The 15,523-nt window shown below is 34.0% G+C and overlaps 1 protein-coding gene across 1 annotated transcript; it reads right to left on the reverse strand.

Moving 5' to 3' along the window:
* LOC128192407 (NADH-ubiquinone oxidoreductase 49 kDa subunit-like) lies at window positions 1-14,548 on the reverse strand. Its single transcript, XM_052865048.1, has 14 exons — window positions 14,407-14,548; window positions 11,961-12,082; window positions 11,210-11,319; window positions 10,238-10,318; window positions 8,327-8,447; window positions 8,116-8,228; window positions 5,741-5,815; window positions 3,029-3,192; window positions 2,462-2,581; window positions 1,855-1,984; window positions 1,600-1,695; window positions 1,103-1,186; window positions 402-459; window positions 1-194 (listed from the first exon to the last, which is right to left on the reverse strand). The coding sequence occupies exons 1-14, from the start codon at window positions 14,499-14,501 to the stop codon at window positions 157-159; spliced, it is 1,407 nt and encodes a 468-aa protein (XP_052721008.1). The 5' UTR covers window positions 14,502-14,548; the 3' UTR covers window positions 1-156.
* Window positions 14,549-15,523: the final 975 nt, after the last annotated feature.

Here is a 15,523-nt window from a genome sequence, read left to right on the forward strand (position 1 = left end):
TTATTAAAACAATTTTATTGAATATAAGTCATCTCTACAGTGTTTCAGTGTGATACCTTTAGAGAATCGAAATTATCTGAGATTTTCTTTGCACAAGAAAGTGTCAACAGCTTTATTTCACAATAAATTACAACACAGTTCTCTGATAGAATTTCTTTATCTGTCCACCTCTCCAAACACAATATCCAGTGTTCCTGTTCAAACAAAGAAAACGGTGTAAGCACAAAATGAAATCAGATATCCTAATTATGTCTAATTCTCCCGGTGAATAATAAGCTTTTGAAGTTTGAAAGAGAGACCAAATTACCAAAATAAGACGTTTTATAAAGTGATAAATTGCCTCCCCACTTAATCAAACATACAGATTTAAGTTAAACATTACACAATGAAAATTTGCTTACCGATGATGGCCACTAAATCTGCCAACATGTGGTTTTTAGCAATGTGATCCAGTGCGGCCTGAAATCAATGAATAAAATCTATACTGATCTAGGCAGTATCTGATATCATAAGGCGGTATGAGAGCCTTTGGCATTTCAGCATTGATGAGAGTAAAACATATTCAAATTATAAATTCAATTTCAATATTTCAAAGAGTACAATTTCTTTCCATAAAATGCATTCAAAAATACATGTACCTTATACAAGATAAAATTTCCGGCTTGTTTGAAACTCATGACTTACAGATCAAAAGCTGATGCTTTGACCTATTACACTAAGATGTTTGACAGACATATAGTGCACATAAACTAATATCAAGTTAAAGTTTACTTTTATCAATTTATTCAAAAGACAGATGTCAAAAAATGGAGTTGTTTCATACCCATTAATGAAAACTACTGGAACTTCTAGCAAGGTAATAAAGCTTCAGAAATCTTATTAAGTTCTGACACTGTTTTATAACTTCAAATCTTAATACTTGTATGAAAGATACACGTACTTTATTTCAAGATAATGGTACATGTTTCAAACAGGACCAATAAAATATCTCATAGCAAAAAGTTTTCAAGAACATATTTAATACTGTAATATACTAGTATACATGCATTTTACATGTAATGAATTCTCATGTTAATGTTGCCATAATCTAACAAGAGCTTACCAAATGAGCAAATCCAGGGGCCTTGATTTTACACCTGTATGGTTTGTTAGTTCCATCCGACACCAGGTACACTCCAAACTCACCCTGTAATAAGACAGATCACCTCTTTAAACATCACTAACGTATCATCACACACCGTTTATTTTCTTGAACTTTCTTTCCAATCTGACACACATACATTCACCTTTCAAAATCATCGCATTAGACACTGAATATTATATAAATCAAAAGTTATGCTTCAAATCAACTCACAAAAAAATCAATAGAAAGGATATCCAGGGAATATTCATTAAAATCATTTTGGATATTTTGCAGATTTACAATTAAGATACACAGTAACACAAAAGTACTTCACACAATATAGAAAATATTTCATGGATTATATAATATCATACAAGTTTACTATTAAACATATCATATCTGCAGAAGAAAATTAAATTGTCAACATTAAAAGATGGTATCAATGAATCAAGCACCGGCTCCGGGAGGGTGCTTACCTTGGGTGCCTCTACGGCTGTGTAAGTTGACCCTGGGGGCACATTGTAGCCCTCTGTGTACAACTTGAAGTGGTGGATCAGGGCTTCCATACTCTCCTGTTCAAGGGAGAAAACTATTCATGTTAATTGTTTGCTACTTTGTACAATATATACAGTGTATGGTAGTTTGCATTCATTGTATTTAGTTCTATCCTATCATTCATATGATACACAGGCAATCTATGAAATCTATTTAAATCTATGAACAACTCTGACCTTCATTTCTGCCCTTTTAGGGGGAACTATTTTATTGTCATCTGTTCTGACTTCTCCTGGAGGCATGTCATTTAAGCACTGGTGAATGATTCTGACACTCTGTCTCATCTCCTCCATACGGCACAGGTATCTGGAAAAGTTAAATCCTCAATGACAAAAAACCCCGAAAGGAAACATTGTGTCAGGGGTATATAATAATGTGTTCTGCATAACCCCATTGAATAAACACAACAACATGTAAGAGGTACATGTATTTAATGATACAAAGTAACAAGATTCTGCTTTAAAAGAAACTTGAATGATTCCAAAGATCAAGAGAAGTAACTCTGCTTGAAATATACGTGCCAAAGACAACAGTCACTGATAACAAAATTCACACTGAAGTCTGTTCAAATTTATTTTGAAGAAAGGAACAATGGCAGTGTCAAAACCCAAAAAGTTGATGAATCAATATGCAGATGGAAAAAATAATTTGAATCCATATCAAAACTGTTAACAATTCCCTACTAAGAATGCCTGATCTATAAAATTACTGCATGCAATTAAATGCAGTCTCATAATTCCCATTTACAAAAGGTTCTCTTCATGTTCTATTCCTATAAATCACCTGTCGTAGCAGTCCCCATGTATACCGATCGGTACATCAAACTCCACTCTGTCGTAGGCATCGTAAGGCTGAGTCTTCCTTAGATCCCACATAATGCCAGAGCCTCGAAGCATCACTCCACTGAAAGTCAAACCACGAAGTTATAGGCAGTGAATTGAAAACATAATATATACTTTACTTGTATATGTAAATGAAATTTCCGTATATACCAGTATATATCAAGTTATTTGTAAGTGAGCAATCTGATAACAGAAAGTGTTGAAAGAACTACCCATTGTTTTAGCACAGGCAGTCAAAACTAAAATTAGTAACAGTGATATACATGTACATCCAAAGCAAATATATTGTGACAATAATTATTGCATGTAAGATCTCAAGATATAATTTTATAACTTTTGCATTGAATAGTGTTGGACTTAATACATTGCTTCATAGAAGTATGCATAGCTTAGTGATTCTAAATTTATTTCAATCATGCCTACAAGCTTTTGTACACAAATAAACATGAATGCTTGTAGTGATGCTACATGTATATTTCCCCTTCAACACATGGGAGGGGATAATTACCTGAATCCATAGGCCAAAGCATCTTGAGCTGTGACTACACCTATGTCTATGGTACGCATTACCCAGATGCGGTTTTCTGTAAGCACATTTTCCAGTTCTTCCAAACGCAGATTAAATTTTGTAATAAAGTCATAAATATCATCCATTAAACCAAGTGGCAGATCCTGCAAGTACAAAAGGGAGAGAATCTATCAGAATGAAATATGAAAATACAGTACATGTATATGTATATTGACATTTAAACTTTCCTGTACTGGCATATTTTGTACTATACTTTGTAAGAAAAGAACCATTAACAATACTTTTATTTCAAAATAAAATACTACAAATGAAACTGCCTTTCAAGGTGTTTTTATTGTTCAATTAATATTTAAGGAATTAATTTCATTTTTACCTCACTTGTGTGATAAACTATAGATTGTTAACTGTGGTAAATTACATATTAAAAACCATAAATTGGTTTACAGCATTGAATAGTATAAACTTTCCTAAGTTTTGTTATGAATTTTATATAATTTGCATTGATCAATTACATACCTATAATTTAATATCATACCATTAAATGCTGAGATTAAGACGAAAGAACTAGGTACAGTTTCAGTCATATTTTGCCCTGTTTTAGAGTAATTTTTAAAAATATCACAAAAAATGGAAATGTAACATTTATCTACATAAGAATATTTATAAACTAAGAATCTATAAATAGTTACCTGATTAAACTTTCAAAAGGGTAATTGTGACGTCACAAACAATTTTCCCATAATTTTCATAAAACTGAGAAGACACAAATTCCTTAGTAGTTTTTTGAATAGAGAACTATGTCCGCAGCCATTGCCCACAATGAAACTCACATTATAACTTTATCATGTTATGACACATAAAATATATGAATTTTGTTGTGGGCGGCGGCTGCATACACATTTTCCTCTTCAAAAAACTATGAGAAAATGTGCCATTTTTCATCATTTTTGACTACCGGTAAATCGGTAAACATTTGCCAAAATGTTGAAGTCATAATAATATTCAGAAACAAGATAAAAGTGTATAACTTGGTATTTTATATGCACACGTTTAAGATAGCATATGTGTATTTTCATGAGATTTAAACCACTTTTGAATTTTAGGGCAAATATTAAAAGAAACTATACCTTCTTCATTTCTTTTTAAAAAATTAACAAAATTTAAATGTGTGTCAAGTACGAGGGTTGTCCCAAAATAATGTAGACAGGACACATAATTTATAATCTGTTCACTGCAATTTCATTAGACTTCTGTGTTTTCTTCAATGACCCTTTGGCAAACAATGCTGAAAAGTTCAAACCTGTACTTTATTCATTTCTCGAGAAAATGAATAATTAGTAACAACAAGTTTTGTCAGGCGGCGCAATGTGCGACGTCGAAAATTTCCAGTTTTACGTTGTTGCTAAACCCTCCACATCGTTCACAATAACATTTACGTTTTATTTCAGAAAATGTCCTAGAAAAAATATTATCTTTGAACATGTACTCTGCGTGCACATTCAATATACATTTCTAGTTTTGTTTTGTTTTTAAATATTTTCTAAGTACAAACGATCTGTCGGCTCCAAACTTGCCCTGAATTACTTGTTGTCTAACGTCCGTCTTACCAAAATGTGTCGTTCAACATTTTGACGTCCATTGATATCGTTCGGGGTTTCTTTTTTCCACTTATTGTCATCATACTCGTTCAAATATTTTCAATGTTGTTTAACTACTTATTCACAAAACGCATTTCTCATCGATTTCGTTAATTTCATTTCCTTCCAAAGCCGCTTAGGATTTATTTCATGGTCTTTACAATATTGTATCAGTTACTGCTGCGCCGCCTTAAACGCTGACAACGTCATTTTATTACCTGTTAACTTTTCAACTTGTCACAAAACGCGATATAAAATATTTAAAAGTTTTGTTATAGCCAACACATTTTCTGAGTATATGAAAGAATTATTATCAAATATCAGTGTACAGTGTATGTTTTATTTGAATTTTTTCATTCGAAAAGTACTTTTCCGCCCAATTTTCAATTCATTATGTTGATTTTAACTTTTTGTTTTTAACATTGCGCCGCATGTCGAATTTCTGATCTAACATGCTTTCATTTCACTAATTTAATCTCAAATAATATTCAATTTTAAAACATTATTTGAATGCAAATTTCTTGAACCCTTTGTGGCACAAATTTCATCTTCCTTTGTTTTCGATTATTTGAATAACGCCACTTGTCTATGCTATTTTGGGACAACCCTCGTAGATTGAAATAATAAAATTAAATATTAGATTTACATGTAAATGCAGTTTAAACTAACTCAAACTTATATACCAAAATATATATGTATAAAATAACTTGATGAACTGCTGTACCTACAGCACATGTATATGTACTAAATCAATGAATGGACTGCTGTACTTACAGTATATGACTAAATCAATGAATGGACTGCTGTACTTAGGGTATATGACTAAATCAATGAATGGACTGCTGTACTTACAGTATATGACTAAATCAATGAATGGACTGCTGTACTTACAGTATATGACTAAATCAATGAATGGACTGCTGTACTTACAGTATATGACTAAATCAATGAATGGACTGCTGTACTTACAGTATATGACTAAATCAATGAATGGACTGCTGTACTTACAGTATATGACTAGATCAATGATTGGACTGATGTACTATGTACTTACAAGTGCCACTCCTCCAGGCCTCACATAAGCAGCATGCATTCTAGCTCCTGATGCTCTCTCATAAAACTCCATCAACTGTTAAAATTAAACAAGAGGCCAATTGGCCTTAACGGTCACCTGAGTAGCATATATCCAATACACAAACTTGTCATGGAGTCTCATATATGCATCTAATTAATTAGGTTTCATACTGGAGTAGAAAAATTATAAATTTGTAATGACAACCACATTTAATTCAAAAAGAACTGTGAAACCTATAATTTTGGTGAAAAACTAAAAGATCTGGTCTACAAAATAATGAATTTAGTTTTCCTTTCAGGTGTGTGGGAGTAAAGAAGATAATTTTTTAACGTTATATGCATTAGCATCTATACATCCGTTTTGGCCCTGCCCTAGAGTCAAAACCCATACCCCAGGGGACATGAAAATTAAAATTTCAGTAGAGGACTGGTAAACATAATTGTTAGTCGGTTTTTTTATACAGATGTGTGAGAATAGAGAAGAAGGTTTTTAAACATTATATGCATTAACACTTAATTGCCATATTGCCCCCCCCCCCCCCCTCATGTCCTGAACCCCTGACCCAGGGGCCATGAATTTCACAATTTAGGTAAAGGAGATTGTGGATATCATAACCATGTATTCAGTTTTTTGCCCACATTTGTGGGAGTAGAGAAGAAGATTTTTTAAAATTTAAATCATTTTTACTATATGGCCATATTGGCCCCACCCTAGAGCATGAACACCTAACAAAGGGGTCATGAATTTCACAATTTTAGTAGAGAGCCTCATGGACATCATAATCATGCATTTAGTTTTTAACAAATATATATGGGAGTAGAGAAGAAGATTTTCTAAGATTTAATACATTTTTACTATTTGGCCATATCGGCCCCACCCTAGAGCCTGAACCCCTAACCGAGGGGTCATGAATTTCACAATTAAAGTAGAGGGCTTCATGGACATCATAACCATGCATTTAGTTTTTAACAAATATATATGGGAGTAGAGAAGAAGATTTTCTAAGATTTAATACATTTTTACTATTTGGCCATATTGGCCCCACCCTAGAGCCTGAACCCCTGACCCAGGGGTCATGAATTTCACAATTTAGGTAGAGGGCTTCATGGACATCATTATCATGCATTTAGTATTTAACAAATATATATGAGAGTAGAGAAGAAGATTTTTTAAGATTTAATACATTTTTACTATTTGGCCATATTGGCCCCACCCTAGAGCCTGAACCCCTGACCCAGGGGTCATGAATTTCACAATTTAGGTAGAGGGCTTCATGGACATCATTATCATGCATTTAGTATTTAACAAATATATATGAGAGTAGAGAAGAAGATTTTTTAAGATTTAATACATTTTTACTATTTGGCCATATTGGCCCCACCCTAGAGCCTGAACCCCTGACCCAGGGGTCATGAATTTCACAATTTAGGTAGAGGGCTTCATGGACATCATAACCATGCATTTAGTTTTTAACAAATATATATGGGAGTAGAGAAGAAGATTTTCTAAGATTTAATACATTTTTACTAATTGACCATATTGGCCCCACCCTAGAGCCAGAACCCCTGACCCAGGGGCCATAAATTTCACAATTTTGGTAGAGGGCCTCATGGACATCATAACCATGCATTCAGTTTTTTCCTCACTTGTGTGGAAATAGAGAAGAAGATTTTTGAAAATTTGGCTTTTTTTGCATATTTGGCCCCGCCCGTGGCACCCCAGGGGTGGTAGAGCCATAAATTTCACAATCTAGATTCTTCTTACCATAGAGATGCTTCACACCAAAAATGGTAACGATTGGCCTGGTAGTTTTAAAGAAGAAGTTAAAAATGTAAAATTGTTAACGCACGACGCACAACGCACGACGACGGACGAAGACCAATTGCAATAGGTCACCTGAGTGACTCAGGTGACCTAAAAAAAAAAACCATTGATATTATGGAGATGAAATTATTTCCCATTGATTATTCAAGTTACCCTACATCATCTACATGGGAGAAAAACAAAAAGATATTGATCTTTGCTTAATTTTCCATATCTTAAGTATAACAACAAAATGGAGAAAAACTTCATTACAATGTTATTGAAAGGCTGAGAAAAAATTTGAGATATCAACTTTGCTATAAATACTTCTTAATTTTCAATGTTACAAATAGAGAGAGGAAAAATTTAAAAACTGTGTTTGTAAAAAGCTAAGAATTTCCATATTCAAGTCACATAACATTTAAGATCTTACATTTACCATGTTTTCCATATCTTATGTAACAACTGAAGGGGAGAGAAAGTAATTTATGTAATTTATTTTTGTGGAAGACCGAAATAAATCTTGGTTTGAGGATAACAAAGACACTGACCTTTTCTCGCTCTTCAAAGAGCCAAAAGAAAGGGGACAATGCTCCTACATCAAGAGCATGTGTTCCAATGGACATCAAATGGTTAAGAATTCTGGTAATCTCTCCAAACAGGGCTATAAAGGATCAAAGAAGACCATGGCAATGTAGAGTTATGTTATGTGCAAAAAGAGGTACTGTGCATAAACACAATGACATTCGGCAGGAGACTTACTTCGGATATATTTGGCTCTGATTGGTACATCAATGTTGAGTAACTTTTCCACGGCTAGGGAGTAAGCTTGTTCATTACACATCATTGAAACATAGTCCAGTCTATCAAAGTATGGCAAGGCCTGAAAGAAAACCCAAACATAGTCTTTTACTCATGGTCATATTAAAAACGTTCACTTTAAAATCTTACACAATGCCTACAAAATGTTGTCATCCACAGACTCAGGAAGTCTTTTCATTATAAAAATATTTGGACAAAGACAGAGAGACTGACTCAGTTTTGATTTACAGTTCCTGAAATGTTCTATTTTCCCATTTTTCTGTGCGTTCACCGTGCGCTCACAGTGCATTTACTTGCGCTCTTCGCTTCGCTCCGTTCGCGCTCACCATTTACAAAGCGCTTATCGGGTGTTCACAAAGTGTTCACCTTGTGCTCATCGTTTGTTTAGGTTTGACTTATCATTCAGACAGATAATATTATATTTAGGTTGATAACAATACATGCATGTAGTTATTTTTTCCTAATTACCGATGAAACACAGTTTAAGAACAAGGGCACCGTTAAGCAAAGCATTACCTCGCGACATGACTTATTGTAGGGAGGAATGTATTATTTAGGAAAAAACATGTAAATGTATCAGATCAGAATAAATATGAAACATGTATTCATATTACACTGTATTAAAACCACTTTGAATTCATAACATCTATTTTATCCCAATCCCCAAGCTTTGTGGTGTATAAATTGGGGGGGGGGGGGGGGGGGGGGAGGGGTGTACATTTACATGGTTGTACAGTTGTCCTATTCCTAGCAGAAACCGAACACATATGCTTTAAAGATAAATAATTATTTAGATTCATTTAGTGATATTCATTATTATATAAGCATACATCTGATTATCAAACGTAGATGAAGATCTAGCGATTTGTAGTCTGCTCTGGTGGACAATTCTAGTTGTTTGTCGTATGTCAACCCATAGTGGTGTGGTAGATATGCAGCTATTATTAATATGAAGCAATTTTCCGATGATAAATGTGTGGTATCTATCAAGGTCTCTTCTGAATTTTGGACTAGTTGTATAACTTGTATTCTAAGTAATACGGGAAAAATTGTCCGAAATTCAATTGCTTGTATTGATGTAAATCAGATGACTTTAATCTCTTTCCCGCTTCAACTTTTAACTATGGGCAATCTTCTAACCCTCCAATACTACAAAATGTTTGTTTTTTACCTTAATAGATTTAAATCACCAAAAAAGCAAGTTGTTAATTTGAACTGCATACGGTAGCGATTTACTTCAAGTCTTACATAAAATTACCGGAAATGTCTACTGTTAAGTCATACTTAAAATTCCTGTTTTAACTTCATTTTTTTACAATAATTTAAAAAATATTTAATTAATTGACTTGTAAATCAATAGGGTTTGTCCTTTTACCATGCCAAAGAATTGTACAAAGTTTGATGAACATTCGCGAGAGGGTTTCTTTGAATTTTGCTAAAAAGCTGAAAATGGACACACACACTAACACACACACACACGCACAGCAGCGATGCTATATCCTCCACACAACAAGTTGCGTGAGGAGATAATTAACTCCCAAAACTCTACGAATAAATCGTTTATCTTGCGGTCACATATCATTCGCTGTGCGTTCACTGTTCACTTTGCGATCGCGTTTGCATGCAGTTCGCGCTCTGCGTTCGCTAACCATTCAAAAGCACTCTCCAATTCTGTTCAGCGTGTGCTCGCTGTTAGCTCAAAATGCGCTTACTGTTCGCTCAGTGTACACTCACCATTCACTCACCGTTCAAGTGGGAAAGTAGAGCATTTCAGGGACTGTAAATACATACAATGTACATATTTGTTTCAAATTTCCACAAACAATAATAGGTGTCATAAAGAAAAATTACCTGTGTATATGTCTTGTACTCAATCAACTTCTCTGTAGCTCTGTGGAGTAACCCTATATGTGGGTCACATTTAACAACAGTCTAAAAAACAAATTATCAGTATTATTTGTCATATATACATGTATATACATACATGTATATGCTATAAACTACCTGCCTTTTTTAAAAGACTTTGATGATTAATATCAATTTGTGTATAAACAGCATCATGACAAAAATGGCAAATAAGTGATAAATTGTTTCTTTGATATTTCTTCAAGTATGTTATATAAAAATTATGACATGGTATTTTTATGTCACATCTTATATAAGCCCTCAGTCACTTGTAACAGCCCTCGATCAAGCCTAATTCAGTGGGGCTGATATACAGCAACTGATATACAACTAATAAAGGATTCGATATGAAATATGTCATTGTAATAATCTATATATATGTAGCATCAAACAGGGATATGTTGATATACAGACAGTATAGCATCACACAGTGACACTTTGATATATACCAGGTATGTAGCATCAGGCAAAGATAAGTGATACTTGTAGCATGCAGAAAGAGAGAATGTACATTGATGTTGATTTATGACAATAGGTTGATATACATGTATGTAGCATTAGGCCGACATTTGTTGATACATGTATTTATGTTTATATATATATATAGCAACAGGCCGACATTTGTTGATACATGTATTTATGTTTATATATATATATAGCAACAGGCCGACATTTGTTGATACAAGCATTTATTTTGATATTAGAATTAGACAGAGATATGTGAATATATGTTGCATCAAGCAGCAGCTGCTTTCAACATTTGGAAATATTCGCTGCAACCCAGATGAAAAGCTTTTCTTGGAAGAGCTTTGCTGAATGGCACAGTTAAAAAAGGTAATTTAATATTTTTTAAATTCATGTTTCCTGTTTTCTTTTTCTAAAGAAATAAGGTTATTCGTAAGAATAAGAGTTATGTACCTCATTTTGAAGTGTTGCGATCAATCGTAATACGCCGTGAGCCGCAGGATGCTGAGGTCCGAAGTTCAAAGTGAAGTTAGACACCTTGAGGTCAATTTCTTCATCACTCACTAGTGTGAAGGAAAATAAACACTGTCAGCTCAAAAACACTTGTAAGTTCATAAGTGCCAACATAAAGGTACAGAGTAATTAGCACTGCCACATTAAACCCTCAGTTTGTAATATATTGGTGATTGACTAAGGGGTCTAAAAGAAGTGCACATGAAAAAATTAATGACAAACTCATTACAATGAATTAACAAGCTCCTTGAATGCAAGTAAAATTACAAATCTTTGCCATTAACACCTGAAAAGCATCATTCTGAGATCCAAAATATTCCTTCATAAAACTGTTTAAAAATAATAACTCTATACTTACTTCCATTTCATGTTTCAATTCACATTTTAATGATGATAATTTAACTCTGTAAAAATTTAAAGTGTCTTGCTAATATCAGCATCAGTGCTGCATTTACGTTAATGCTTAGAGATATCCCTGCAGGGAGGTATTGATTTAACAATATGGCAGCACCCATGGATTTCAAGAATTAGTTATTCTTAATGGTATATCTTCTTACTGAAGAAAGATATAAGTACAGGTATCTAACTGGTTTTCAGAAATCATTAAATACATCAAACTGACAAATTTAACCCTTGATTTCAACCCTTTTTATGTTCACTTAAAAAATAAAAAATAAAAAAAAATACGCACATTCTGGTGGATAGTAATTGGATATCTCTGGATCTGGATACAACACTGTTCCTGATAATTTTTCAATCCACTCGGGGTCCGATAAAGGATCCCATCTTACTGTTCCAGCAAAACGAACTTGGCTATACAAAATAAAAAAAAATCAATGAATAACGCTAAGTTGAAAAAGTTATGTTTCCATTTCATCTGGGACATGTATATACCGGTATATACTATAGATATGTTTTTAATTTCACATTGTCCACGGTCAGACAATTTTCCGTGAACATGAAGCCACCGTGACTACTGAGCTGTGCATTCACCATCTCAGTGTGGGCCGCCATTACAGATGTAAACAGGATTTGGTGATTATAAAGTCTCCCAAATGAACGAGGCCAGCATTGGTGGTAGTGATGACCCACATGGGTCAAACTTTACAGACAAAAAGATTTAATACTTTATTATTTCTATTTCTGAAATATGATGATGTTCCCCAGGGGTCATAACTGTGTATCAGATAAACTGACATGACCCATGGAACAAGAATATATATGTTTTACGTGTGGAGATCTCATCCGTTTTCAAGATATTTGGGCAATTCCTGTTCAAAGGGGGGGGGGGTCAGGACCACCCCCAGGGCCCATGACTTACATACCATTTGATGCCTCTTAACACAAAGAACAAGAATATATATATATATAGTTTGGGGGTAGGAATCTAAATGGATTTTGAGATATTAAGGCACTTTCTGTTTCGAGGGGGGGGGGGATGGAACCACCTCATATGGCCTATATACCATATGATGCCTCATTACACAAAAACAAGAATATATATGGTTTAGGAGTGGGGATGTCAACGGCTTTAAAATATTAAGTAATTTTTTTTCAAACCTGGGGGTTGGGCATGACCCCAGGGACAAATCTAATGTACCATATATTTTGCCCATAACACTCATTATATGCATCTAAAGATCTCATGCCAATATCTTTAACGGTTTTCAAGATATAACCATTTACAATATAGTGTATAAAATTTTTCCAAAAGGATTCAATGTTAGACCCCACCCTCATTTGAACCCAAAATATGGTTGACCGACCCCAAATTAAAAAATTTTAAACAGGGTGCATACCTAGATATGCAGGCCTATCATATCACATATCCTAGAGTTTTGTACCATTCTGTTCAGCTATCTCTGTGAAACACCATGGACAAGTTCAGAGGCAAGAAAGAAGAAAAAGAGGAAGAAGAAACTGTACAAACTACATTTGGGAGACTTGCTAATGCACTGTGCATGATTGGGGCCTAAGTTTCCATTTGCTAATACATGTAGCAATTAAAATACTTTCAAAATAAAATAAAATATTGATATGATTTTAGACAATTAATGTAATCAAACAACTAATTATAACAGAATTCGTTTCATCCTTATCTTTCCAGAGTTTAACACCCACTGCGGTCCTATCAAAGCCATTGTTGTGAAAATGTGTGCTGCATTAATTGTCCTTATCGTAGACATCTCTTTATAAAACATCCTTTATACCAACGTTGTCTGCAATTGGCTGTTTACTTTTAAACTTGATAAATAGAGTCCAAAATTACGTTTTCCTCATTTTTTTCAGGCCCTAAATTTCTGGTGCACATTATAGACCTGTGTATATTGTATTCGACAAAATTCTTTCATTTTTCTCATAGCTTTAACTGCCATCTTATTGATTACAGTTATCATATTGTAATTAAATAAAAAAATGTAAATGCATGTTTGCATGTTCATTACTCATTAGATTTTTTGATAATCAAGATTATTTACTTTATTATAAATTGATTATCTGTAAAATTAAAAACACCATGAAAGGTATACTTGCACAGGATATTATGAAATTTAAGATCAGTGGAATTAAAGATGTTTACAGTATATTGAACAGGTTGGGACCAAACACCCAAATGGGATAAAATAATAGCTCATTTTGGATATAATACCCTAAATGCCAGGGATAAAAATAAGAAGTGCAAAAAAAAAACTTGACTTAAGGTAATTTTTTATATAAACCTACATAAATTTATACAAAAGCAGCAACATATTGTTAGAAAGTTTCTCCATAAGCCTATATTAGGTAAATTAATGTATTAAGATTGATCCCCAAGAACTTTTGTATATACTGAGGGACCAATTTCCATGACAGTGGGGTTACAGAAAAAGTTGTTTACCAAAACAAGTAACATTTTTTCTATGCCATGTGTAGAGCAAAAATATTTCTTTCGTTTTTTTTGCACTTCAAATTTATATTCCATTTGGGATATTATATGCCAAGTATGCTATTATATCACATTTGGGCGATTGGTCCCAACTGTTGAAGTACAGAGAAAATTCGAGCAAGTGTATATTACGAAGTCAAGGGCATTAGCACATCTTAATTATCAGAAGTGCGAGTACAGGATAATTTTTAGACTGTGAATAGTTTAAGCTTACCAAGCCGGTGCAGCTGTTTTTAACAAAAGTGAATGCCAGTGGTTTCTTTTAAAAACGGGAGAAAGTTTTCGTAACAGTCGACCTGCCGCCGCCATTTTGACGGATGTCCCGGAAGTGGTCGCCTTATTAATTAAAGTCGAATCAAAATCGAACTACTTTACTCGTGCAACAATCCGATTTCGGATATGAATTACTTTATATGATTAAATATTTTTGAACGAAATAAAAAAAAAAACCAGTTGTCTGAAACAGTTAAAAATGATTTCAGAGAAATAATCTTCCATGTCTTAGATTCTAGGTAAATGTACGTCCTTGCAAGTTTTTAATTAGCTGAAGATTATGTTCAGCATTTCATTTATCACTGTTTATTGCACACAGAGATGCAAATGATATCAAGTTGAAATGAATGAAAGAATATTCTTCATTCAGTTATAGCGATACGTCCATTAATTATAATATGATTACATTCCAGGCACGTAGCATCAGGGGGGGCCAGGGGGGGCCTGGCCCCCCCACTTTTTCTTGAAGCAACAAATTTTTTAAAATTTACATATAAAAAAATGATTTATAATGGAGTTGGCCCCCCCACTTTTTTGGAAGCAAGTAAAAAATTGATATGAAAATAAGGAAATGAGGAGTCAAATTGAAGTTACCCCCCCCCCCCCCCCCCCCCCCACGGATTAGGTATTTCATGATTTGGAAGGAAAAAAATTTTGGTAGGTAAGAATTTTTTTTGGAAGTATAGTTTAACCCCCCCCCCACCCCCCACCCCCCCACCCCCCCACCCCCCCCCCCCACGGATTAGGATTTTGAAGATTTTTGGAAACTTTAAATTTCCTTTTTTTTTTTTTTTTTTTTTTTTTTTTGCTTGTCAAGATTTTTTGGATGGGTCTGGCCCCCCCACTTTCAAAAACGATGCTACGTGCCTGCATTCACATATTTAACGGGCATCTACTCTTCTAGCGTATTTCAATTACTGTAATTGTTTGTTCAATTCACAGTAATATTATTTCATCCTTATGAGCTTGTGTGAAAAAAATTACAATTATTAGCATATTGGATGGCAATCTTTTTTAACTCACGCTAGTCTGTGTCGCAACGGCAAAGGTGCAACATG

This window comes from Crassostrea angulata, chromosome 7 (assembly GCF_025612915.1).
Source record: "Crassostrea angulata isolate pt1a10 chromosome 7, ASM2561291v2, whole genome shotgun sequence".
Taxonomy (NCBI): Eukaryota; Metazoa; Mollusca; class Bivalvia; order Ostreida; family Ostreidae; genus Magallana; species Magallana angulata.